The sequence below is a fragment of the Brachypodium distachyon genome, chromosome 2 (genome assembly GCF_000005505.3).
Source record: "Brachypodium distachyon strain Bd21 chromosome 2, Brachypodium_distachyon_v3.0, whole genome shotgun sequence".
NCBI classification, from domain to species: domain Eukaryota; kingdom Viridiplantae; phylum Streptophyta; class Magnoliopsida; order Poales; family Poaceae; genus Brachypodium; species Brachypodium distachyon.
In genome coordinates this window covers 47,259,307-47,283,614 of record NC_016132.3, presented here as the reverse complement: position 1 = coordinate 47,283,614, position 24,308 = coordinate 47,259,307, and the positions used below count along the sequence as shown (strand labels likewise).

General features: G+C 45.5%; 4 protein-coding genes, 1 long non-coding RNA gene and 1 pseudogene across 6 annotated transcripts; 3 read left to right on the top strand and 3 right to left on the bottom strand.

Annotated features, from left to right (window-relative positions):
• Positions 1 to 1,450: 1,450 nt before the first annotated feature.
• On the top strand, positions 1,451 to 5,785 carry LOC100824389. Its single transcript, XM_003569554.4, has 5 exons — positions 1,451 to 2,147; positions 2,690 to 2,863; positions 5,062 to 5,157; positions 5,229 to 5,381; positions 5,473 to 5,785. The coding sequence occupies exons 1-5, from the start codon at positions 1,662 to 1,664 to the stop codon at positions 5,602 to 5,604; spliced, it is 1,041 nt and encodes a 346-aa protein (XP_003569602.1). The 5' UTR covers positions 1,451 to 1,661; the 3' UTR covers positions 5,605 to 5,785.
• Positions 5,786 to 5,920: 135 nt separating this feature from the next.
• LOC100824080 lies at positions 5,921 to 11,770 on the bottom strand. Of its 2 annotated transcripts, XM_003569553.4 has the most exons (9): positions 11,339 to 11,764; positions 11,162 to 11,239; positions 9,620 to 10,291; positions 9,427 to 9,529; positions 7,910 to 8,010; positions 7,660 to 7,834; positions 6,812 to 6,982; positions 6,408 to 6,508; positions 5,921 to 6,329 (listed from the first exon to the last, which is right to left on the bottom strand). In XM_003569553.4, exons 1-9 carry the CDS (start codon positions 11,669 to 11,671, stop codon positions 6,264 to 6,266), a joined length of 1,800 nt encoding a protein of 599 aa, XP_003569601.1. In that variant the 5' UTR covers positions 11,672 to 11,764; the 3' UTR covers positions 5,921 to 6,263. The 2 variants fall into 2 exon arrangements, 1 of the variants encoding a protein (XP_003569601.1); XR_002962961.1 differs by lacking the exon at positions 5,921 to 6,329 and having other exon boundaries at positions 6,490 to 6,508; positions 6,812 to 6,915; positions 11,339 to 11,770.
• A 903-nt stretch (positions 11,771 to 12,673) lies between these two features.
• LOC100823767 (protein PLASTID MOVEMENT IMPAIRED 2) lies at positions 12,674 to 15,128 on the bottom strand. Its single transcript, XM_003569552.4, has 2 exons — positions 14,812 to 15,128; positions 12,674 to 14,688 (listed from the first exon to the last, which is right to left on the bottom strand). Exons 1-2 carry the CDS (start codon positions 14,920 to 14,922, stop codon positions 12,937 to 12,939), a joined length of 1,863 nt encoding a protein of 620 aa, XP_003569600.1. The 5' UTR covers positions 14,923 to 15,128; the 3' UTR covers positions 12,674 to 12,936.
• Positions 15,129 to 15,185: 57 nt separating this feature from the next.
• LOC112270634 lies at positions 15,186 to 16,037 on the top strand. Its single transcript, XR_002962960.1, has 2 exons — positions 15,186 to 15,497; positions 15,609 to 16,037. It is a non-coding gene; the product is annotated as an uncharacterized LOC112270634 (long non-coding RNA).
• A 1,251-nt stretch (positions 16,038 to 17,288) lies between these two features.
• On the bottom strand, positions 17,289 to 22,583 carry LOC100838987 (annotated as a pseudogene).
• A 2-nt stretch (positions 22,584 to 22,585) lies between these two features.
• Positions 22,586 to 23,987, top strand: LOC100838684 (probable glutathione S-transferase GSTU6). The gene is made up of 2 exons (XM_010233868.3): positions 22,586 to 23,313; positions 23,422 to 23,987. The coding sequence occupies exons 1-2, from the start codon at positions 22,978 to 22,980 to the stop codon at positions 23,791 to 23,793; spliced, it is 708 nt and encodes a 235-aa protein (XP_010232170.1). The 5' UTR covers positions 22,586 to 22,977; the 3' UTR covers positions 23,794 to 23,987.
• Positions 23,988 to 24,308: the final 321 nt, after the last annotated feature.

The window sequence follows — 24,308 nt, the reverse complement described above, 5'->3', positions numbered from 1 at the left end:
TTTTGAGACAAATTTGAGACAAAAATTATGAAACGGAAGGAGAAAGTATCCAGTAATGGCTTCTTCCTCTCTTTTGGACCTTCTAATCGCTTTACTTAGGCAAAAGCCACAACAGAGAGCAAATTACACCACTGACGTTTCGTAAGCATCTGGAGACAGGGAGTAAAGAAGAGCTGAGACGAACAGGAATGATACTTTACCTCCGTTCCTTCCTCCGTCGCTTGCTCTGGCCCACACCGTCGAGAAGTGTCAGAGAGAGAGAGAGAGAGAATAGCGCTGCGTACGCCCGTCCACTGGAGCAAAAGCAAAGAATATTTCTTCTGGAGACGAGCGCTGCGTTTGGACTCGAGTGGACTTTTGGTCCTGTGATGCTGGTAATTCTGAATAGTTCGAGGTGACGCCTTCTGACTTTTCTCACTTTTCCGTGCTTAAACAGACAAGGGCAAAAAGCCAAGATTTGAATGGCAACGAACTGACGGATCCATCAGGGAGGAAGGGCTTATTAGTCTTGTTTATGAGTGCTTTGATTAGAAGCCGTACGTACAGATCCCACGATTAAGGGGACCTAAGAGAAAAGGGTGAGACGGAGACGAGAAAGAAGGGAACAACTTGAGCGAGCAAATTGCTTGTACCCATTTGCGTGATCCTGCAATCAGTGCTACGGCCTACCGAGAATCTCCGGAGGTCACACAGACTATTCATCATTTTTTCGGCCTTGTTTTGGAAGATTGCCACGAGTGGATGTGGTAGCATTTACCACCTTGTGCTCCACAAGCCGAACATGGAACGGTCTATGTTACTATGTATACACACATGGTCATTTATAAGTCCTAAATGTCGCCATATGGTCACTCGTTACACGGCTGTGATTACACTCTGTACGCTCAACAGCACCTCAACGACAAGTCTTATTTAGAGGGAAGAAAATAAATCTGGGTTGATTATTGTGGAAATGGATGGCCATAGCTAGGACTTTTCTCTGATCAACCAAACGGAAATTCCTAAAGAAATCCTCTGCCACCACGCCAAGCCGCCTCGACCAGGCCGCTATTTTTTCAGAAGTTTTGACCGTAGTCATCCTGTTAGCCATTGAATCGTTTTACTCCTACTAGATAGGAGTACAAGTGAGATTTTGTTTGACACTCTTTCTCCGACAAGTTTGACACCATAATGCGTGGTAAGCAAACATATTCTTATGCTTACCTAAAAAAACATATGCTCATGCTACATTTGTTTAAGCAACCCCAAACCATAAGTAAGCGTTTTCTTTGACCACCGTTTTGGAGCCTGGAAGTTCTTTTTGGGTAAGAATTGGAGCTTGGAAGTTGGAACCCACCAAACCAGAGAGAAGTCAAGAACATCCGTCCCCTTAAATCCAGGGCCACACCAAACCAAGGACAAAAATTTACCACCTCTCATTTCCTCGTGCTTCTCCCCCCCCCCCCCCTCGCGCCTTTGCCACCACACCGTACCACACCCTCCCAAAGCCTCTATACTGGAGAGAGTGCTCCCCTAGCCCTCCACACGCTACAGAACAAACGCGAAACCGCACCCGCTCTGCTCTCTGCTCTGCGCTTCGCATCGCTCACACGGGCTGCCATTACTGCCCCACCTGTCTCTGGGCCCGAGCACGCCAGCCAAAGGGAAGAAGCGGATTCCTCATGGCCGGTGACCGCCGCGGCGGCCCCTCTCCCACGGCGGAGCGCCGGCGTGGGATCCGGCGCCTCCTGCTGCCCCGCGGGGAGGCCTCCTCCTCGTCCTCGCCGACGCCGCTGTCTCCGCCGGCCGCGGCCGAGGTGGGGCGGAGAAAGGGGTTCGCCTCCGCCGCGCTGCGCGGGCTCGGGTGCACGTCGGCCGCGGCCTCGCAGGCGTACGCGCCGGGGGCAGGAGCCGCGGCGGCGGCGGCCGTGCGGTCGTCTGCCGACTGGCACGGACGGCGGAGGCGGGGGAAGGACAGGAGGAAGGAGAGGGGAGGAGGAGGAGGGGGAGCGGGTCTCGTGGGCGGAGGGATCGGCGCCGACGTGTGGTGCGCGCCGGGGATACCGTTCGCGGCGGAGGCGTCGTCCGTGGACTGCGTGGTGGCGCGGCACCAGATGTTGGGGAGGGCGCGCGGCGGCGAGGCCGAGAGGCCGCACATGCACAGAGAGGTGCGCCGATGGCTTCTTTCCTTTGATCCTTTCTGCTCCTTGGCGACTCCGGTCCTTGTTTGGATCTGTTCGTGCTCACAGTTTGTTCATTTCCAAGGATTGCTTGTTCTTTGCGGTAGTTTAATTTCGCTTTACTAATCTTATTTCTCATGTCTGGCCGTTTCTGTGCCTTTCTTTACTCCTTTTTGTCTGTTATTGATTGTCTTTTCACGTTTTTTTTTCGATTTTTCTGGCCATTTCAAAGCGTCGATCTTTTATTTCAGTTTCACATTTACGGACGCTCTTGAAATTTCGATCTTTGCTGTTTTATTTCACCCTTTTGTCCTGACAACCAGCTGTCTTCAATGCCAGTCATAATTAGCTCTTTAAACATCCGTAACAGTACTCCGCTGCGTTTGATGATGTTATTATTATCTCTTCAAGTTCGTGCCAATACTGAAGTCTCTCCTTGTGCAAGTGGAATCTATTGCCATGTTCTGCCAGCCACACACAAACACAGATGAGCTTTCAAGCTGACACGAGTACGTTTCTCACATCTTCAGAGGCCGTGCTTGTCTCGAAGATCGGCCATGCAGGAGCAGGTATCCTCGTCGTTCATGGAATCGCCGCCGCCGCCGCACCTGGACGGCCCGTTCTTCGGTGCCGAGCTCCTTCCCTCCGCCCGCCTTCGCCGGATGCGTGGGTACCGCCCATCCCCGGGAGGCCTCGAGGAAGAGGTAAATACTCCACAAGTACTAATACATATACACTGCCATGACTGCATCGGTCGCATTGCGTGTGCTTGCACACTTGAACCGCGCATCTGTACCTTTTCCCAACGTAGATATATGCAGGGTGTCCAGTACTCCAGTGACCAGGGAGGGCGGTTGGTGCGCGATTACGCTGCCATAAGATTCCCGTGCGCAGGACACTAGTTTAATCGGTGTGATGTGACCATGTTTTTTGCTGCAATGCGTGGTGGTATGGTACGTTCTCCGGTAGGGCGCTGGACTGGAGCCTGGAGGTGGTTGACTTGCTTCTTCAGTGCGCTAAACATAAGCTGAGATCGTGGCCTTCCCTTCTCGTAGTTAACTAACCAGCGCGATATACATCCCGCCTGTTAATGACGCAAGGAAGAGAGGGAGGGAATGTGACCTACTAGAGATGTGTGGCCGTGGAAAGAAACTTTTCATCAACCATATGGTCATGCTATGCCATGCAAGCCCCTTCTCTGTAATTCTCCCTCCGTCCCATATTAAGTGACTTTCTATTACATGTATCTAAACGTTTTTTACATAGAACATCCATATTTGAACAAATTTGAGTCACTTAATTTGGGACGGACCGTGCAGACTAAAGCACAGCTCGGGGAGCTGCGATGCCGATGAACCAGTCAAATGCCGTTCAAACTAGTATGCTATTTCAGGAGCGGTGGTCTGGTGGAAGTGAAACACCTGAGCGTGAGATGCAATAATATGGCTTCATTCTCTTTTTGGCATGCTGTTCTAGTGGCTCGTACAGTAGGTAGGAATGGGCATTCTGGCGCGTGAATGATGGGCCTTCAGTGGCTCGGTGACAGACGGTGCCCAGCTGTTCTGTTCTGCCTGACTCAAGTGTTCTTTTTGGTGCTTAGGGGGACCGATCCTTGATTTGCCTGTTGCTTCAGCTATAAAAGATCTGAAGTTGTAGTCATTTATTGTTCGTGATGGCTTCTAATTTTTATCATTGGACAGCTCGAGTTCTTTTCTTTGGTCCCTCAAAGCAAAAAGCACCTAGTATCAAAGATGTACATGGGAGAAGCGGGCAATTTACTCTAACATGCTTAGGTGACATTAGGCCATTAAGGGTGTTCAGAAACGGGTTGGGGGGAAAAGCTTTCTGACCTTGCAGCTTGCAACGCTAGTACAATTCTATGTATATTGACCAGTTTGAATAAGAAAAGGTGACAGACATTCTCTAATTGGATTCAGGAAGCTGATATTGTCTCACCGATACGGCTTTAGTGCTATTCCACCCAAGGGAATCGAAAGATGAAGTTTACTCCTGTTCAATGACTTCGACCAGGAAGCTTTGGCTAGTCGTGACTATATGCGACTTAGTGCTATTCCACACAGGGTTGCTTTTCTTAAGTATGGTTCCTAATTTATTTTCAAACTAGAGAACTGAAAATTTGATGTGTTCGTGAGTCTTAATAATATGAAACATGCTCCTAGCATAGCCGTCGTAAAGGCCGTTATCTGATTATTCCATATAACCTAGAAACTTGCATGCAGATGCAGTAATAGAAGCATATTTGGTTTTTGATCTCCACCAGGAAGAATCATTGGCTCGTCAACACGGTGCACTCTGCTTATACCTTAGTTTAGCACATATTATCCTGGTGTGCCCCGATATTTCTGTCAGCAATATGTTGATACGGATACCTCATTACTACTAACATTAATCTCCAAGCGGTCAAATGCACACTTATCACTGAGTAGATAAATGATCTGCATGTCTTCTATCGTACACTTCTGATGCAATTTTCTCCCATATGAAGTTGAACTGTACCATAAACATATGAAATGACTGACTTGACTTCTTGAAAGGCACATGCCTCTATTAGTCAGCCAAACATGTCATCCATAGACTTCAAAGAGCTATCTTGTGTGAGCTGCTATTAACTATGATCGGTTCTTTAATCTTTCATGCTAGTTATAAAGTAGACCTTTTCATTCAGCATCTAAGGTGTCACATGGAGGCGCAACGATTTCTTTCATGCTAGTTAGAAACAACTTGTTCTTTAGAGTATGTAGACATATACTGATGCAGTGTGCATTCTCAATAATGTATAAGCATTTTCTAAAAAACGAAAGTAATGTATAATGATGATAAACCTGCCTTTCCTTCTAGCAGTTTCAAGTACTTCTACTTAATTATACTACTTTTATGGCAGATCATGATGTTTCAGACAAGAGTTTTGTTGGGAGGAATGAGTATGTATGATCGGTACCAGGATTGGCGCCTTGATGTCGATAACATGACATATGAGGTATGTCTATCCTCCCTCCTGTGTAATAGCAACTGGCATGGCCATTATCATAAACCAACTTTATTTGACAGGAATTGCTCGAGCTTGGAGAAAGAATTGGACATGTCAACACAGGGTTGCGCGAGGACGAAATAGTTCGCAACCTTAGGAAGGTCAAACACCCAGCGCTCGATTCATCATTCAGGTTTCCAACAGAAGTGGAAAAGAAATGCAGTATTTGTCAAGTATGCCCTTACCTCCTCTGGTTCCATGCTTCTCTTTATATCAGTACTGTGTCTGGTGTTTAGACCAAGTCCATCCTGCTGTACATTGCAGGAAGAGTTTGAAGCAAATGATGAGATGGGGAGGCTGCATTGCGGCCACAGCTACCATGTTTACTGCATCAAGAAATGGCTTTCTCAGAAGAACGTGTGCCCAGTTTGCAAGACTGCTGTCACCAAGACTTAAGAGTTCGTACTCCAGGCTACACCTATTGTGTACCTGAGTGAAACTTGAAAAGTCTGCATGTTGTGTCCTGTACAGCCTGTTATATATTTGTAAACACAACATCCATTCATTTGAATTTGCAGATAGCAATGCCATATTGTGGCAATCTTTTATCAAATATATGGGTTCTTGTATGGTCTTTCATGAGGGTGACGTCAAGAATGTTTTGCAGAACTGACTTGGTCACTGTGACAAATCACTTGTTAGTTTCTGGAGGTGTCTACACCGTCCTATCCAAGGGTGGTGGCTCGCAATCAGACGGTACAAAGGAAGCGTCTTGTGAAATTAAATTATATTACAAAAGTGTGCAATAATTCCCATTTCAATCTATCTTTTACTTGGCCGTGTACAAGTATTAATTTGCGTTAAGCTAGATAAGCTAGACACAAACACATATGATATGATTACATCGCAGAGCGTGTTAAACATCTTCAAAGAAAAATCTGTGCTCTCTATCCGCCAGCTGCTCTGTTCGCCTTGGAAGTGCTTTCACCGGTACATGTCAGTTACCCACCATTTCATTGTGTATTTTGGTGATTTCACAGTATCTTCCATTCCAATGTGGGGTGACCATTGTGCAGTGCCGTGTGGAAGTTTTGATTTTTACAGGGAATACGAGTTTAAGAAGACACTTTATCATGTTGAGAGAGGAACTCTATTATGCAAGGGTACACTTCATGGATAGCCTACACACACGATAACAAAGAGCACAGTAAGAATCAAAGACCGAATTTCATCCCTAGGTACCAGATAAGCACACGTACCTTCCGACCTCCAACCAGGTCATAGTGTGCATAGTGAGGGCCTTCAGGTTGGCCAAAAACCTTATAGGTGACCAGATGCTTGGGAATTAGTTTCACAGTTTCTGCAAATATAAGGAAAAGCCATTTAAATCATTTAAAACAATTTTCGAAAGGAAGTTCAGAAGTAACTCAAAAACAAACAATGATAGTCTACATGCATTACCTAAAACCACCACCCACTGCCTGGGATAACCCAGGTCAGCATAAATGGGAAGTGGCTAGTATGATGTGATCACACCGTACTAGTCAGTTCAGTTCTGAACCCAGAAATTCGTTTTATTAAAAATCATGCAAAAGATTACTACGCAACACAAAAGTTCCTTATTGTAAAAGAACAGAAAATAAAATGAAGCCAGTTGCCAGACCGTATACAGCTTCTGGAGGGCAAATCAGATCCTCATCTCCAGCAAGGGCAAGCACCGGAACTTTGATTTTCCGCAAATGCTCCTTGAAGAAAAGGGTACCCGTCCTGTTACGCAGCCCACCATCACGGAATGCAGTTGTCAGCTGTAATAGCACTTTTGCCGGTACTGTGCCTGAACGGTTACGCCATTAAGTTGTCACAAGAAATGTTGAGAGCATTCATAGTGAAATTCATGCCTACAAAGATGAACTGCAGACTCAACTTTTCCTATGGCGTTTGGCGAACTTGACCTATTATCTACCTTCAAAACATAATAACAGTGGAGTAACATTTTACTATTTTAGTGCACGAGTTCAAACTCCAATAAAGGATAATAGTCACATTAACCTGCTTCTCTTGCTTAATAAAAAGATAAAAATTTGCATACACACTAAAAACTAGATTTCATACTCCTGGAAATGGTAACAGAGACTTCGAAATTGAAGAATACTTCCTCCGTTCCATAATTCTTGTCGGAATATTACATGTATCTAGACACTTTTTAGGAATAGATACGTCCATTTATGGGCAAATTTGAGACAAGAATTATGGAACGGAGGGAGTAGTACATACACACAAAATATATGGATAGCATCTGATAGCTTACACCTACCCCCCTGTTTACACTAATATCATATTGCTTAAGAAGAGCAGTTTGGTAAACTTTTTGTACAATAGACTGGTATAGCTAGAAAGTTTGGTAAACTGTGTAACTTCTCATATTAGCAAGACCATGTCATGTGTTCATACTACACTTGTATGGTAGTTGACGGCTTTCATAGAGAAGACAGGATAGGTCTTGAGACTTACAGAAGTTATTCAAGATCAGCTTTGAAAGCAGTTCAGGGTCCATCATGTCCTTAGATGAAATTTGAGATCGCAGCAGTGACAAAATGTATGGCGCACGAGATGATATAGGGTAAGTTGTTGACAGTAATGTTCCTAGTGGGACAGCAGGAACACGCAACATCTCAGCTGGATCTGCCTAATAAACAATATAATTGACATTAGATTAATGCCTATGTATTAAAAATGTCAGCCTGATTGATAGTCAACTTACAAGAGGCACTAGCATCTTGAGTGAGGAGTTGGATGTCGTGTAGTCAACTGACGAGGCCAGGGTAACAATTGCTGCCAGCTCTGGATCAGCCCCTTCAAATCCTTGTGAAGCAAAAAGAAAAAAGAGTTGGTACTTGGTATTTAGTAGTATTGTGTATTAGTTCTCAATCTTTATCTCTGACACACAAGCAAGCTTAGAAGAACAAAAACTCAAGACCGGAGTTAAAAACCAAAATGGCATCTGTAATGAACAATGAACATGACAAAATGCACTATGTAAAAGTTGTAGATCAGCTTGTCAGAAGTACATGTACTAGAAGCAGGTCCTGAAAAGGACCCTCTTACAGGGATGACAACAGAGATGAAACTAAAACACATAACCAATAGATAGCTTTGAAGGAAACAAGATGCGGAAATTATTGGCTGCAAAAAATCTAATTCTATATTTCAATTTCTATGACAGTTCATTTTTTTTCAAATGAAGGCAATGGCTTTGCGTAGTTTCACTGGACATAAGGCATTTATTTGCACAAGAAAGATTGGAAAAGGATGAACAAAAAAGGCATTCCTCCCAATATAAGATCTCCTAGAACCTTAGTACTGGCCGTATTGCACTCACTAGCTACATCCCTGATCTTCATTAGAAGGCTAGAAGCATAGTCAGCATGGTGCTCATGTTTTGGAAAACCATGGCATTGTGTTCTTTGAGAATTTCCCATGACACAAGCACACAACCATCAACCATGTCAAGGTTTGTGAGGAGTTCGCGTGGTTCAATCATGAATGATCTTCCAGCATTCATGGACCGAGTGAGCCACTGTCCATAAATTTGGTTGCATATTTTCAAAACTAACCGAGATTTGCCAATGTCCAGATGAACACTGAATATAGCCTGCTAGGCTGCTAAACCAAGAAGACCATTTGCCATTTATGAAGAGAGCAGGTGCTGATTCAAAGACTGTGTCTTGATAACTAAAAGGATGTATATTGCATGAGATGATACAAAGAGAGCAAGAGGAAGAAAGTTGCATAGATAGGAAAGGAGGAGGAGCTCAGATGATTGCTCGAAGGGTAACAACAAATAACATAGATCTTCTGGAACTAAAGATACCATGATCAGACAGACAGGCTTAATACAAATGTCCAATGACAGTACACTCAATTTTACTAAATTTCCAACAAGGTCTACCTAACAGAAATACTAGCAGGAAAAAGCCGCCGGTTGCTGGATAAAACAGACAGGACCAGGTATTATAATATCCTAATACCTGGAGTGGTGTGTTGAATGACTTAGTATTTGCTTTAGAGGCTTCCAGAGCCCTCTGTCAAACAAACAAACTAATAAAATTTAAAGTCTTCCATGGATGTTTGTTCAGAGATGTCAGTTACCACTTACCAATGATAATGTAATTTTGGTGTCAATATGTTATACTTCAGCTTTAGCCTTACTAATCGTTTGTCCAGCTCTGAAAATAATTAACGTAAAACAGAAAAAGGAGGCAGGTCAATGAAACATACCACACTTTGAAACCATTGCATACAACAAGATTCCTCCCATAGAATGACCAATGGCAAGCAATTTTCCATCCTTGGTTGCACTCTGCTGTTTTATATAATCTATCTGCACAAACAGGAAATCACTTAACTTCTTACCAAGGTGTCCAAGGTCTCTTCAATTAATCTTGCAATAGTAAAGAGTGTGTCTACAAACCGCTGCAGGTACATCCTCTTCCAGGTAATGGTCAAAGTCCCAATCATAGCTAATAATCAGCTCCAACTGCTTCTGGAAATCTTCTATGGTTGCAGACAGGCGTTCTTGCCAGCCAAATAACCGAGGGGAAACATTTTGTTGACCTTCCCCAAGAATCTTCACAAGGCGCTGACTTAACTGGCTGATTTGATCAGATATAGCTGACGTCTGTGGCAATTCAATCAGACCTATAATTTTGTCTGCAACCTCCTCTAGACTACTAGTTAATGAGGCATCAGGGACAAGTTCTGTCACTCGGTCAAAAAAACTGTCAGTGATGTTTTTCAGTTGACTATCTTTTACATATCCTGAAAATGTTACACCCAGTTGTTCCAAAGCATTTGTTAACTGTGTAACCAGTTGCGGTTCTTCTGATGTGTTTGTTTCTACCATACTCCTGTCTGGTAGAACTGGAACTTCAGAATTTTGAGGTTCATAAGTTGACATATCCTTGGCAGGAGCAACAACATTTACTTTCTGTGTCGAATTTTTTTCCAAACCCAAATTAGAGGACGTGTCAGGTTTGTTGCTTGTTGCAGCTAATTCTGATCCACGTGTGCTCAGGCCTGCACCACGCAACTCAACAATCCATGTATCAAACCCTTGCATAGACATATGACGGGCAAAGGAAGCCTGACAGTATTTCATGTGTCAATGGAAGTCTACGACGAAATGAAAGCCATAAAAATAAAGGCCTATAATCATGAACCAGGGTAACAAGGAAGAAAGCCGGTGCATATTTTTATCTTTGTTGGGTCGAGTGTTTCATATGGTACAAAACAAGACAGGGAACGATGCATCGAATAAAAACCCAAAAGAAATACCAGATTTTTTTTAAATAGTTTGACTCTTGAATTCCAAGCATTACAGCAACTACATCTTTCATTTGACTCTTGAAGAAGAATGGGCAGGCATATTTTTAACTGCAAGCTTAGCACATACTTCACTATGGAAAGAAACACCGTGGTTCTAATAAAATACCATAATCCATATAGCAATGTATGAACTTCGTAACTATCACCAATGCGATTAGATGCTAATTTTGTTCTAACCAAATTTAATAACGACTGCTCCCTCCGTTTCTAAATATAAGATGTTCTAGCTTTGTCCTAAGTCAAACTAAAGTTGACCAAGTTTTACCGACATCTGTAACTCTAAATTAGTTTTGTTAAATCCTTCATGATATATATCTTCATAGTATATTTGTTTGATATTGTAGATGCTAGTACATTTTCATATAAACTTGGTCAAACTTTAAGAAGTTTGACTTAGGACAAAGCTAGACATCTTACATTTATGAACGGAGGTAATATATGTGATGTGTTTGAAAAATAATTAGTACTCAAGGTGTGCCGATTGCTCTATCCCCATCACATGTCCTACTTGTGCACTTTACTGGGATCAATATTTCATAATATGAACAACAGTAAAAGAACTAAGGTGAAACTATATATCTAAGTAGAGAGATTTATCAACAGCAATAGCGTCACTATATAAACTCACCCCAGGGGACAGGTCGAATCCAATCGCGTTAGTGGCCACTCCCGAGAGCAGCATCAGTGGGTGGTTCCTCTTGGGTGCCTGCACAAACAAACCAAGCGAACACGTAATCAACAATCAAGCAAAAGCAGCTCAGACGAAGCTGCGCCGACCACCGTACCCGCAGGAGCAAGCACGCACCTCAGGCGGCGGGCGGTACCTCCAGAGCGCGAGCCGCCATTCGGTGCCGGGCACGGGCGCGTAGTGCAGTTCGTCCGCCGTGCAGATCGCGGGCTTCGCCCCCTGCTCGCAGTCGCAGGCAGAGCCCGCAGAGGCGAGGGCCCGCGAGGGTGAGGGCGACGGCGAGGAGGGGGGCGGGGGCTGCGAGGCGCTGTAGGAGGCGAACGCGCGGAGCCGCAGCGGCGGCGGAGGAGGCGCGTACGGAGAAGCGCGCGCGATGGGGGAGGAGGATAGGTGCGCGACGGCGGCGCCGGCGAGGAGGAGGCGGAGGTTGGCGCCGTGGAGGAGCGGCATGGCGTTCGGCGGTTGGAATCCTCGATTCTGGGGTGTTCTTTTTGCTCGTCGCCAATTTGCTTTGTTTTAGCAACCCCCGTCCGACCGAGCCGTATGTGTGAGCACCGGCGGTGCCATGTTACGCACGCAGCCAGGTTGAGTTGTCTCGGGGAACGGAGTTGTCGCCACGTGGGAAAGCCATGTCCATGCGAGATGCGGCCACCAGTGTGTGGACGGCTTAGATCGCATGCGCCGTCCAAGGGCTTCTTTCAGATCTTTGGTTCGATGGGATTAGAATCTGGCTTGTATGATTTGCATCGCTAGATTTTTAGCAATTTTTCTTTACTCCGTAGTATGCTATGTACATTCAATTTTAAAGAGATTTTCTTCAAGAAAACGGCAGCAACGATTGAATTAATTTAATTAAGAGTTGGAAAATATTGAACCCCGCAAATAAAGAGAAAAAAAAGCAACTGAAAAAGGTTTACACGAAGGAATATATGCGTCGCAAGAGGAGCACTCCTAATGCCATCGAAAAGCCACACAATACCAAGACGTTGCAATGCACAAAAGCATCCACGCCAACTTAGATGTCACCCGCGACCACAAATGTAGCGGCAATGTCGAAGGACCTCACTCCATCAAGACCGTTGTCGAAGGGCATTGCAAAGTCGAGACTTAACTGCACACGAGGAGGATTCCAGTCTCTTGGGAAATGTCGTGCTCCAAGTCGTTACCCACAATTCATGTGTGTGTTTTCCTGTGCTATAATCAAATAGTACGTGATCGTACTTAAAAGCAGCAAGTCTTTTTAAGTAAAGATTCAAGCAAAACTCAACTCTGAAAATAAACGTATTTGGATTTTGGACGAGAGTAGTGATAAGATGACTAGATGAGTGGTCTTTTGAGAAGTCCTCATGTTGCATATCGGTTTTCTACAATCAAACAAGATGTCGTGCTTTGCGCAATCACGCATCGCACGCCTCGTGGTCACTGCCGTGCAGCATCTACAGACTGGAGTCATACGGATAAATCTGTTCTGAAAATGACCAGGGTCGTCAGAATACATGTTACACTGTCGATTTATGCAACAGCAAGAGTGTGATGCAGAGAAGCAAGGTACAGCATAATCATCTGGCGAAACTAAAACAGGTTTAATGTAGTGATCTGGTTGTGAGCGAACCAGTAATGAACAAATCAAGAACAAAACTGGAGTATGATATACTGCGCCGGTTGCCACGCCGTTGAAAACGGGTGCGAAGGAGGCCATGCAAATGCAGCTGTCGTCAATCGGTGCTCTTGCGGCTGCCGCCTCTCTTTTCCTTGATCAACTTCAGGAGGCTGGGCATCACCTTCTTCTTCCTCTTGATGGTGAACGACGGCGATTTCGGGTTCCAGGACGCCGCCGACACCGACGACCGCCGCGCCTTGGACCTCCTCCCCGTCGCCGACACCCTGGCCGACCTCCGCCGCGGGTACGCGCACTGCAGCTCGCCGATGCTCTCGGCCGTCAAGTTCAGGTCGTACAGCTCCCGCTCCAGCGCCTCCTGCTCGCGCGCCGTCTTCGCCGCCTCCAACGCCGCCTGCGCCTCCCTGGGCCCCATCTCTCTCATCTCCCGCTCCGCCGCCTCCGCCCGCATCGCCGCCTCCTTCTCCCCGGCCTTCAGCGCCTGCACCCACGCCTGGGCCGCCGCCACTTTCTTGTCCGCCACAACCCTGACCAGCGCCGCACGCCCGCTCAGGTACTCGTACTCGAACCTCGAGACCGTTATCGTCCCCCCATGGTTCTTCCGCCGTGCCAGCAGCGCCCTAGCCTGCATCGTGCTCTCCGCGGCGGCCTTGAGCTTCTTCATCGCCGCGGCCTCGGACGCCTTGGCCGCCTCCAGCGCCTTCACGGACTGCCTGATCCGCTCCTCGGCCGCAGCGATCTCCGCCGCGGCGCTCTCGGTCTCCGCCACCACGCACCGCTTCTCCAGCAGCGTCAGCTCTTCCTCCTTGTTCGCCGCCTCGGTCTCGGCGTGCAGCTGCTGCATGGCCGCCGTCAGGTTCGACATGATCGCCTTGGACCTCTCGCTGGCCGCCGTGACGGATTCCATCTGGGCCCGCGCCTTGAGGAGCTTGGCGTTCAGCTGCTGCACCTGCGCGTCCGCGTCCTTCTCCTGCGCCTTGAGCCGGTTGGCCTCCTCCACGACGCGCGCGATCTCGGTGCGCGTGCGGTCCATGGACGTCATGAACTGGAACCCCCCGGCCCTGATGTTATCCAGCTCTCTCTTGGCCGCGCTCAGCTCGGCCTCTGAAGCCTGCAGCAACGCCCTCTCCTCCGCCGTCTCGTCGTTGTTCTTCGGGCTGACGGGGTTCTTCTCCATGGCGCGCACCAGCTCCATCTCGCCCTGGAGGACCTCCACGTCGGCGTTCGTCGCTTCAAGCTTCGCCTCCAGCGCTCTCGCGCGGCTCAGTCCGTCGCGTGCGGACTCCACCTTGGCCCTCGTGGCCTCTATCTCCCTGGCGAACCGCGCGGCCTCGGCGTCGCGCTGGGCGGCGAGCTCGCGGCGCTCCCGCTCGGCCTCGATGCGCGCGAGCTCCACCAGGACGTGCTCCTCGTTCGCCTCGTCCACCTGGCGCCGCATCTCGTCGGCGGCCTGCAGGCTGGACTGGATCTTGCACACCGTCGACACCACGTCGCTCTCGGCCTTGGCCTTGGCCTCCGCCGCGGACTTCAGCTCCAGCTTCAGCTTCCGCAGCTCACGCTTGGCACGGTCCAGCTCCTGCGTCACCGCCACGTATTGAGCGTCCGGTGACAGTGACTCCTCGGCGTCCTTCTTTCCTGTCCTGGTTGCCCGAATTCCTTGCAGCTCTGATTTCTGGGACGTCGCTCTGGACTTGGTCTGGTCGATTTGGCGCTCCAGCTCCTTTGCCATGGCCCGTGCTCTCGAGAGCTCCGACTCCGCGCCGGCTCGCTCCTTATCCACAGATGCCTTGCGCTCCTTCAGCTTGTCCATGCCGGATTTCGCTAGTTGTTTCATTTCAGAAGACAGATTCTGCATATGATGAGAGAGTAGATATCAAGTACAGTTAAACAGCAGTGACTAGTTGCTCACAGGAAACAGGGAAAAAATGTCAGGTGTTTCCTTTCACTCAGAAATTCAGAATTGGGAGAGTACCTCTTGAGCTAGAACATGCCCTCGGTTCTTCTCTGCCTTTCTTCCACTGATGCTCTCGCCAAAGATGCTCATGGTAGCTCTCACTGATCCACTATCCATGGCGGCCTCCATCTTGCTCCAAATGACGCAACCTAATAAGTAGTACTGTATATAAATGCTACTCCTACTCCGTACTCTATCATCACCAAACAAATTCAGAGGTTCGCCAAGGCACGAATCATTTGTTTGGACAGGTAAGATTTTGTGTGCTGGTAAACCAGGACAAGTGTTTCGGCCCAGCTCTATCCTGCTTGGCAGGGCTCAGAGGGCCTCACTACCACACAACACAACTGGCCCCGTTTTATCCACCTTGTTCCTATTCAGTCTCCTGTCACATTTTGCTAATTGTCGAGTTGTCTCTACCAAATAATTGACTGCTTTCCCGTTCAATTTAGTTTGCCATTTTGTTCATAGCACTTTCTTTGGATTGGAGCGGAACAAATTTTGTTTTTCCTGATCTTTTGTGGCCACATATATTGCATTTCGTTACTTTCGTCCATGGGTAAGCAGCTCCGGTTTGTCAGCAAAGACCTGTAGGCTCCTCCTCGCAAAAAAAGAAGAAGACCTACAGGCTATACAGGGGACGTGGAGATTCCTTATGACATTGAGGTGGATTCGGATGATCTAGCCTTTCCAATCAGTTTCAGGTTATTTTTCTGTTTGCTAACCAACTCTTTTTTTTTGCTTTCGTGTGTACTCTATTTTTCCACAGCAGATAATAAATAAGTCAAAACCTTTTCTTGCTAATCTCTTTTCAGGGCAGTTGTGCCATCTCACGTCCTTGACTGTCAAAACTTTGGAGAAGAAACTAGATAGAAAAATTGATTACATCGGAGTAACACTTTGTAGCTAGATGAGACGGGATTCAGAACTTGTTCCCTCTGTAATTTGTTTGTTTCCGTAGCATGCTGCTTTACTCCTACTTTTGATTCATAAATTATGAATGCATTTTAAACTGACTCCGTGGGGCGCTACCTATGAAATGCATTTTAAACTGACATTCATGCTTGAACAAAAACTATGTTACTCTGTATATGTTTTATTGTATAGATTAGATCACCAAGTGTATCTCATCACTGTGCCATTTTTCTGTTCATATATATGACGGTGTAACATACTGCTGGCAGGCAGTAGCTAACAACCTTGTACTCTTTTTTTTTGTTACATATATACTCCTTTGTTTTGCATGCCAAGCAAAAGGTATATAAATGCTTTGTCCAGAAATTAACATAAGCAGTTTGTTATGGTCATCTGCAGATCACGACATGATTAACGTGCTTCTCAATTGGATATGTGTTCTAGATGCTACCAAAATCATGGTTTTGTTGAAGTTTATAGGTGATATAGACACTACCAAAATTATGGTTAATATCCAAACAACAGCTCAAGTGTGTCTCGTGATCATAGTTTTTGTTATGTCAAATTAACCTTGATACAATTGTCCTGTCAGTACACAAGTTCGGTTGAACAAAAACTATGTTAATTTTGTTAATTTGGATTCGGTTTTTGTTATGTCAAGGTTTCTCTGTTTGATACTTCAGATCATAGATGTGTTGAACGTTGGGCTAAAATTCATGATTTAATGTTGTTTATTTTCCTGTCAGTTCACAAGTTCGGTTATATCGGTTTAAACCGAAACCAAACCAAAATTTAGGTTAACTGAATTGTCGGTTAGCTGAAAAACCGACCATATTTCGGCTGACATTTCTCACATAACCGAATTACTAAAAAAGGAAAAAACCGAATGCCCACCCATAGACAAAGTACAATACAAAATAAGTTATGTGATCAAAGAAGTTGTGTAATTCTTATTGAGGGCGCATGATTTGTATGTGCCGGTTTTCTTACAATTATACTGTGTTGCTTACATGCTTCTTTGTACCAAGAGTATATCCTGGCCTTCCTTAATTATGTGAACAATATTTCCTGTTTTACGTTGATGTAGAGAACTTTTACTTTTCCTTATGTGGATCTGGATGGCCGCAGGCCGAGTGGCTGATGGCGGTTGTCATGCACCTGCTAATTTGGTTTTCGTGCTCCACATAATCAGCATATGCACACATTAATTTTGTTAGATGCAGACTTCCATGTTGTTATGTCCACGTCTGGAGTTTTGGACAGCATGATCGTGTTTACTCTCCCTGAACCCACGATGCAACTCTTGTTTTTCTACAACCGGTTTCTGTCCTGAAGCTAAGCCCACCTTTCACTAGAAAAAGGCCCATCTTTTGTCCGCATCACCCTCATGCAACGTAATATTATTTCGGACATACAGTCTGAACCGCAAGCAACGTAGCGTGACTGGCTCACAATTGGCTGGGGTTCAGAATGATATTCTGCCCGCGGGAAGTTAAATAGCGCGATTATCTCTCTATATAATATCTTACCTATATATATTAACAAATCGGTATAACATACACGTGTAGAAAGCAATGGTCAAATTTATGTCTTCAAGACTGCTGGATTCATTTCTAAAAACCTCACGTATTTATGAGCAGAGAGAGCATATATAGAGAGAAAGGATACATCTTTTATAGTACTTCTAGAACATAGACAACCATGTCCGCAAAGATACGCATGAGAGTTGTTTAGGACACAGTACACACATTCTTATTCTGTAAGCAATAATTGCGCTGGACTGGCTGGTTTTGGATGGAACTCATTTCACGCCAGGTACTTGAGCACACCGGGAATGTGAACCCTATAAAAATAATCGTCCCAATCGATTGTCATGGGGTCGAAATCAAAGTAATATTCCGTGTTGTTAGTTTGCTCCATCGCCATCCTCAGCCTCTCAAGGTTCATGTTATCAAAGCTTCACAACATCCATAAAATCAACTCAGAAAGAATGCGGTGGTGTTTTAAGGACAACCATTTCATATCGATATATAGAACCAGAAAGATGCTTACCGCCCTTTGAATAAGGTGTAAGGCGCATAAAGCTCTATCAAACTCATGGCCAATCTGTATTTTCCGTTCAGCTCGTTGTAGTATGGTGAGAAAGCACCACAGAGCGCAATGTTCACCATGTGCAGGATCTGCCAAGTCCAACCGTAACAGAAGCACACACATTAATGGTCACATTCTCATGTGCGAATTCAATGTTTATCCCAAGTAAAAGCAATAATAGATAACTCCTATCACAATCGAACCTCTAGAGGGAGCTTGTACTTGACGAACATGTACCCCTGGAGCCGGCAACAGTGCTAAAGAGGCGCATCTTGTTCAGCCGGATGGGCTCGCTGTTGTTCCCTGCACGCGGAGGGTTGTCGATGAAATATCGGTGCGCCGATTCCTGTAGAAGTGCGTAGGAGGCTGGGTTTCGCAGGGATGATGTCACGTGGTAGATGGTCTGCGCTTGCTCTCCTGAGTGTGCTACCATGGCCACCATCATAGTGTTCACCACCATGTCACCGGGAATCTGTCCACACTTTGGTCATGAGTGTGTAATTTCTTAGCAAGCAAATGTTGGTTGTGGTATATGAACTCACTACGTCCATTATTGTATCGGGGTCAACTAGGAAGAATTTCAAGGCCTGCTTGGCATAACCCAATATCACTGAGTCGATTGTCCTGAATAATATAAAAATTCAGCGGCCGATCACCCAAAGAAACAAGAAATATATTGTTGAGTTTGCACACTTGATTCCTTCTATCCATCCAGGTAACGGCTCCTTCAGGAGGCTGGTTATGATGCTCGGACGTATGATGACAACTGGAAGGTCACCTCGCAGGTGCCCCAGCATCATCTCGCCCATTGCCTTGGTGAAAGTGTAGGTGTTTGGCCACCCAAACTGCCTAGCCCTAAATTGATGTGTAAGAAACGTGTGTCAGGGTCAGGTTTAATAGTGGTCACAGGAAGTTGTACACATGTAATATATGTTGACATTTCATTGCTTCTATGAATTTTCTCTAACCTCTCGAGGCCAAGTTCCTTCATGGTTTTCCTTTCAGCCTTTTCTGAAGAATAGTTAGCCCTCAATTCTGTCCGGGTATCTTTGATGATATTTAACTCGGATTCAATGTATAGGTGTGTTCCTTCCCTTAGTGTCTCACCCTTCAAGAATGCTTTCTCTAGTATCAATCCCTCTTGTTCACCAGCTAAAAAGGCTGCTCAAGTCATTAATAGCTTATTAGAATCCAGAATAATGTATACAAAACAAAACAGAGTCCCATTGCTAGCTTCGCACCCGTTGAAACATGAAGCAACATCTTTAGTCCAGTGCACTTGTTTGCAAACTCAGCGATGTGCTTAGCTCCCAAGACATTCGTGTCGAAAGCCACATCATATCTGCAAACCACACTGGTCAGTTATTTCAATATCATGTGTGGTATCTCAGTAATCTATGACCCTAGAATTTCTCAAACCTTTCATAGAAATTCGTGGTTGCAGCTGTGTTGACGATGATGTCTATGTTCTTGTATAGTTCTTCCAGCTTAGTCTTGTCTAGTCCGAAATTCTCATACATGACGTCTCCTGCCAAAGGGCATAGCTTAGCTTCGATGAAATCTTCAAATCCCTCACCGTGCTTGTCTTTCAGAACCTGAAAGATCTGCCTCCCTGCCACCTGAAGATTCCATCGTGTATATGGTTGCAGGGAAAGGTTAATACTCCATCCATCCTGAAATAAGTGACGTGGATTTGTATAAATTCTTATACAAATGCATGTCACTCTTATAGAAATGCACGTCACTTATTTTAGAACGGAGGGAGCAGATCTAGTTTAAATGGTACGGAGTTAATATAGACAGGGGTGGTTGAAACCCATCCGAGGCGCCCCCCCCCCCCCCCCCCCAATCTCCCTCTGTGTTTCCCTCCGGCGAGGTTATCGCCACCTCCACCGGTTGCCGACTAGCACTCCAACCTTGCCTAAAAATCTATTGAAGGATAGTGCCCTCTTCTCCCCAATCTTTTAGGATTTGGGTGAATTTGATTTGGTGCAACCAATTCTAAATGGTATGTTAAGTTCAAGACTCGGTTGACATGGTTCAAGATAAGAAAAAAGTGAGTTCAAGACATGCGGATGTAGTTTAAAATGAAAAAAATCACTACCCATTTGGGTCCATCTTTAGGTCCAAGAAAACTACACGTAAGAAAACGTGTTGAAGTATAAGTTAATTGTTCATTTTTTTTCTAGAGGTTCCAACTTTTGGATGAATAGACAGATGCATGGAACTCTACGTTGTATTAGAGCAAAAGGTCTATAAAAATAGTTGCAAGCTACGGCCTATAAAATCCTAGAGGTGAGGATGAGTGTGAAAATATATTGGTCTTCCTTTCCCGTCAGGTCGAGTTTAGAAAATTTGGCTAGGGGTATATAAGATTATTTAAATCCAGTTCGATTGAACAAAAAAAAAAGAAAGTGCTATTTCTCAATCGACTTAAAAAATTTATTTCTAAATCGACGAAGGTTTTCACATCATTCATACTTGTATGACTCTTGCACGTATCTGACTCAATCATCTTAGAAATAGAAAAAAACAATACGCTAGCCAGCCTTGTATAAATTCCTTCGATGATTCTGATCGAGCTGGCGATGCTGGTTCAAGAATTGCGTGCGGTGGTTTCCACGTACGGTTTAGCCGAAACCGTTTTAAACACAACCCTAGGTGTATACAATTTTGTACCATCGTCTACCTCGTCCGTGGCGGGCAGAGTGGCAATGACTCTTTGCCGCCCTACTCCCTTGTCACGTTTGCCGGCCATCCCTAAGTGCGAGAGTCATGTGATTGTTATCTGGCACTAAAATGCTTTTACACCTAACCCCTCATGATCCTAACACTCTAGACCGGAAGAAAAATAAATAATCCCTCGGTTCCATAATTCTTATCGAAATCTTACATGTATCTAGACACTTTTAGGAATAGATACATCCATTTTTGGACAAATTTGAGACAAGAATTATGGAACGGAGGGAGTAGATGATCCAGACGACTGTTGGCAAGTCATATAGCATGCGGCGATATAGGGGTATCATCTTCGAGACACGATTTTAATTCCATTCTAGTGATGTGACCCCGCGGCCCCACGTACTGATTGGGTGCTGGCATGAGTCTTGAAACTGTCGTACAAACTCTGTTGTACTACTCCCTCCGGCTGGAATTACTTGTCTCAGATTTAGTACAAAGTTGTACTAAATCAACGACAAGTAATTCCGACCGGAGACAGTAATACGTTTTCATGTTCGGTTTGCTTTTTGAAATGTCTGACATCACTTTTAGTTACTTTCACGGAGATTTACAGTTTCTAGAAGAAAGCAAAGAACAACAAATTTACCAATTACACGACACATGCAACTTGTACGTACTCTCTCCGTTTCATAAATACTGGCACGGCTTTTAGCTAGAGCCGTGCCAATTTTTTTGAACACATGGAATATTTTTCAGTGATAAAACTGGTTGGCTGGGTTTGTGTCACGCGGTTGGATTTTTAGATTGACTTGCCAAAAGCATTGGATGCACCTCATGTAGGAATTTTGTGTCCCGCAGCAACTATTTAATCTCATTTATAAATAGTATCTCAATGTGTGGAATTATTGTTGATCTGAAATAATTATTTGATGGAATTTGTACTTGAGAAGTTTATACATACTTAAGGTTAAAAAATACTTAAGGAAGATTAGTATTGGAATACAATATTAATATACTTGAAAGATCACAGGGTACAATACTAAGGTTGATTGTCAGGCTACAGTCCTGATGAAAATTAACCTACATGATTAAAGAATCACATGTGTGTGTCTTGGGACGTCACATATAAGTGTACAATTAAAGACTAATTGTACTGTGGTTGTTGATTATATCTGGACTTGATCTGAAACAAGTTTGTTTAAACTTGGAAGCTTATCTGCATATGGATCAGCACTCAATCAACAGTATAAGAGGTCCCACTCCGTAGCCTCAATATACACCGTGAACGGCACCACCGATAAGGCAAAAGAATAGGGGTAGGACACAGACCTAAATTTCCTCGGACCCTATTTGGCAGTGTTGCAAGAAGTATTATGGAATTCTTTCGCCACATTGAAAGGGCAAATACTTCACCTCGGTCCAAATCCGATGCTTTGCAGAATCCACGTCGGTGGCTCGAACCAATAAGAAGAGCTGTCATAAGCATCCATTTCCTCAAGACGGCTATATTTGTGATCCTCCGGAGGATTCGTCCATGTATTTATAGGGAAGAAAGAAGGATGCCTCGGTTTCAGAAGGCAGATCCGCAGATGGAAGAAGAGCAACAGAGGATGTACTGAGAAGACTATCATCAAGGCAGCATCATGCATACTTTCCCAAAAAAAAAAAAGCATCATGCATACACACCACACCAGTACACCATCCGTCAACCACCAGTATTTTTTGGACCACGCACGGAAGCTTGATTTAATTTTTACGTACTGGATGCTCGCGTGTTCCAATTGAATTTAACTTGTGGATGGATGGGATTGGAGCTAGCCAAAAACGACGGGTGTTTGGATTCATGGCATCCAGCTGCCGGGAAAATCACGTCGATCGATGAGCGGTACTATATTGGTAGTTGTACTGTCACGTTCACTTGCGAGCCCGTTTGCAGCATGGTGCGTGTGCAGTACGTTTAAGCTAGGTTCCGTTCGTTTTCAGAGGATCTTTCCGAGTTGTACGGGAGTTATTGTGATGTTCAGTGGACGTACGATATATGAGAGTTCAGAGACGTTAGTTCCAATGACGGCATTCTGGCTGACACCGGGCTCGCAGATCATTCAGACAATGCGCGCTGGAGTGCGGGGAGCCAAGGAAATCGTCGGCCTTAGGCTTTGTAAAAGTTTATGGATCTTACAGATTAGCGATTGCTTCATATTAGGTCTAAAAGCGGTGATTTAGCCTGACTTATTGCCTTGGCCCCCTATATTAGCAGCCCAGTTGGACACCCCCCAATCTCAATTCCTCCCTGGACGTGGCGCTTCTTCTTTTCAACAATGAAACATCGACGAGGAAGCAAATTCCAATCTACCACTCAACTTACCAGTCAAACTAAGAAACCGGATCATCACCTTGTCACATGTATATTATACTACCACTACTATATGTGCTCTCGATTCTTCCTGAACGCATTACAAAGAAACCGCTGCACAAGTCCAAGCTCTGCAAACTGCAATGGCAGGAGAAAGAGAACCAGGAGGCGAGCTGCAGCTGCTGGGCGCGTGGATCAGCCCCTGGGTGATCCGGGCAAGAGTAGCGCTGGAGATGAAGGGCGTGAGCTACGAGTACATCGAGCAGGACCTACAGCAGAAGAGCGACCTCCTGCTCCGGTCCAACCCGGTGCACAAGAAGGTGCCCGTCCTGATCCACGACGGCAGGCCGGTGTGCGAGTCGCTCGTCGTCCTCGAGTACCTCGACGAGGCCTTCGCCGGGACCGGCCCGACCCTCCTCCCCGGCGACCCCTACGACCGCGCCGCCGCCCGCTTCTGGGCCTCCTACGTCAACGACACGGTATACATAATAATCTCTGCTTCTGTTCTCTCCTCATTCATCGGAAAAATTCCTAATTTGGGGGTTCATAACAAATAGGCGGTCTGAATGTTTACGATTTGCTCGCAGTTTTTCCCGGCGTGGAGGGTGCTGTTCAGGTCGACGACGGCGGAGCAGAGGGCGGAGGCGTTCGAGGACGTGCTCCCTCATGCGGAAACGCTGGATCGGGCGTTTGAGGAGTGCTCAAAGGGGAAGGCCTTCTTCGGCGGCGACGGCATCGGGATCGTTGACCTGGCGCTCGGGAGCTTCCTCGTTTGGATCAGGGTGGTGGACGAATTGGCCGGAACCAACCTCCTAGACGGGACGAAATTGGCACCGTGGGCGGAGCGGTTCTTGGCCGTGGACGCCGTCGCGGAGGTGATGCCCGAAGCCGGGAGGATCATGGAGCACTACAAGGGGTTTCTGGCTAAATTGGCTGCAACACCGGCTGGTTCTAGCTGATTGGAATGCTCGCCCACTGTGTCAGTGAGATGTACTGTGAAAAATAATTGTTCTCTGCTGACAACCTGAGCGGGGTACGTGTTGAATAAAAAGAGCAAAATGCGAGTATATTGTCTTTGTGCCCACATATTCTTTTTTTCCTTCAAAAGTTGTTATTTGTTGAGTGGAATAACACGTTGAATTTTACTGACCTATTGTACGTACAAATAGTAGACCCTTGTCATATTCCTTTGCCCGCGCACATTTGATACTCACTCCGTTTCTAAATACTTGTCGTTGTTTTAGTACAAGTTTTCTAAATACTTGTCACTGTTTCAGTGCAAGTTTGCATAAAACAAAGGATGTCACAAAATTTTACTAAATTTGAATGCATCTATATACTAAGTCATGTCTAAATATATCCAAATTTTAACAAACCTGAGACACTTTTTGTTGGACTGAAAAGTATCTAATTTTGACTTCAACATTTTTTTGGGCAGTCTGTCATGTTTCACTTTTTTCTGCGTGCCGGTCAT

What these genes read in the sequence shown, in the direction of transcription:
- LOC100824389 (XM_003569554.4), top strand. Translation starts at nt 1,662, where the DNA reads ATGGCCGGTGACCGCCGCGGCGGCCCCTCTCCCACGGCGGAGCGCCGG. An exon ending in GGCCGCACATGCACAGAGAG is followed by an intron (nt 2,148 to 2,689) that starts GTGCGCCGATGG and finishes TCACATCTTCAG; the next exon opens with AGGCCGTGCTTGTCTCGAAG. An exon ending in TCGATAACATGACATATGAG is followed by an intron (nt 5,158 to 5,228) that starts GTATGTCTATCC and finishes TTTATTTGACAG; the next exon opens with GAATTGCTCGAGCTTGGAGA.
- LOC100824080 (XM_003569553.4), bottom strand. Translation starts at nt 11,671, where the DNA reads ATGCCGCTCCTCCACGGCGCCAACCTCCGCCTCCTCCTCGCCGGCGCC. An exon ending in GGTACCGCCCGCCGCCTGAG is followed by an intron (nt 11,240 to 11,338) that starts GTGCGTGCTTGC and finishes TTGTTTGTGCAG; the next exon opens with GCACCCAAGAGGAACCACCC. An exon ending in GATTCGACCTGTCCCCTGGG is followed by an intron (nt 10,292 to 11,161) that starts GTGAGTTTATAT and finishes AAATACTGTCAG; the next exon opens with GCTTCCTTTGCCCGTCATAT.
- LOC100823767 (XM_003569552.4), bottom strand. Translation starts at nt 14,922, where the DNA reads ATGGAGGCCGCCATGGATAGTGGATCAGTGAGAGCTACCATGAGCATC. An exon ending in GGCATGTTCTAGCTCAAGAG is followed by an intron (nt 14,689 to 14,811) that starts GTACTCTCCCAA and finishes CATCATATGCAG; the next exon opens with AATCTGTCTTCTGAAATGAA.
- LOC100838684 (XM_010233868.3), top strand. Translation starts at nt 22,978, where the DNA reads ATGGCAGGAGAAAGAGAACCAGGAGGCGAGCTGCAGCTGCTGGGCGCG. An exon ending in CCTCCTACGTCAACGACACG is followed by an intron (nt 23,314 to 23,421) that starts GTATACATAATA and finishes ATTTGCTCGCAG; the next exon opens with TTTTTCCCGGCGTGGAGGGT.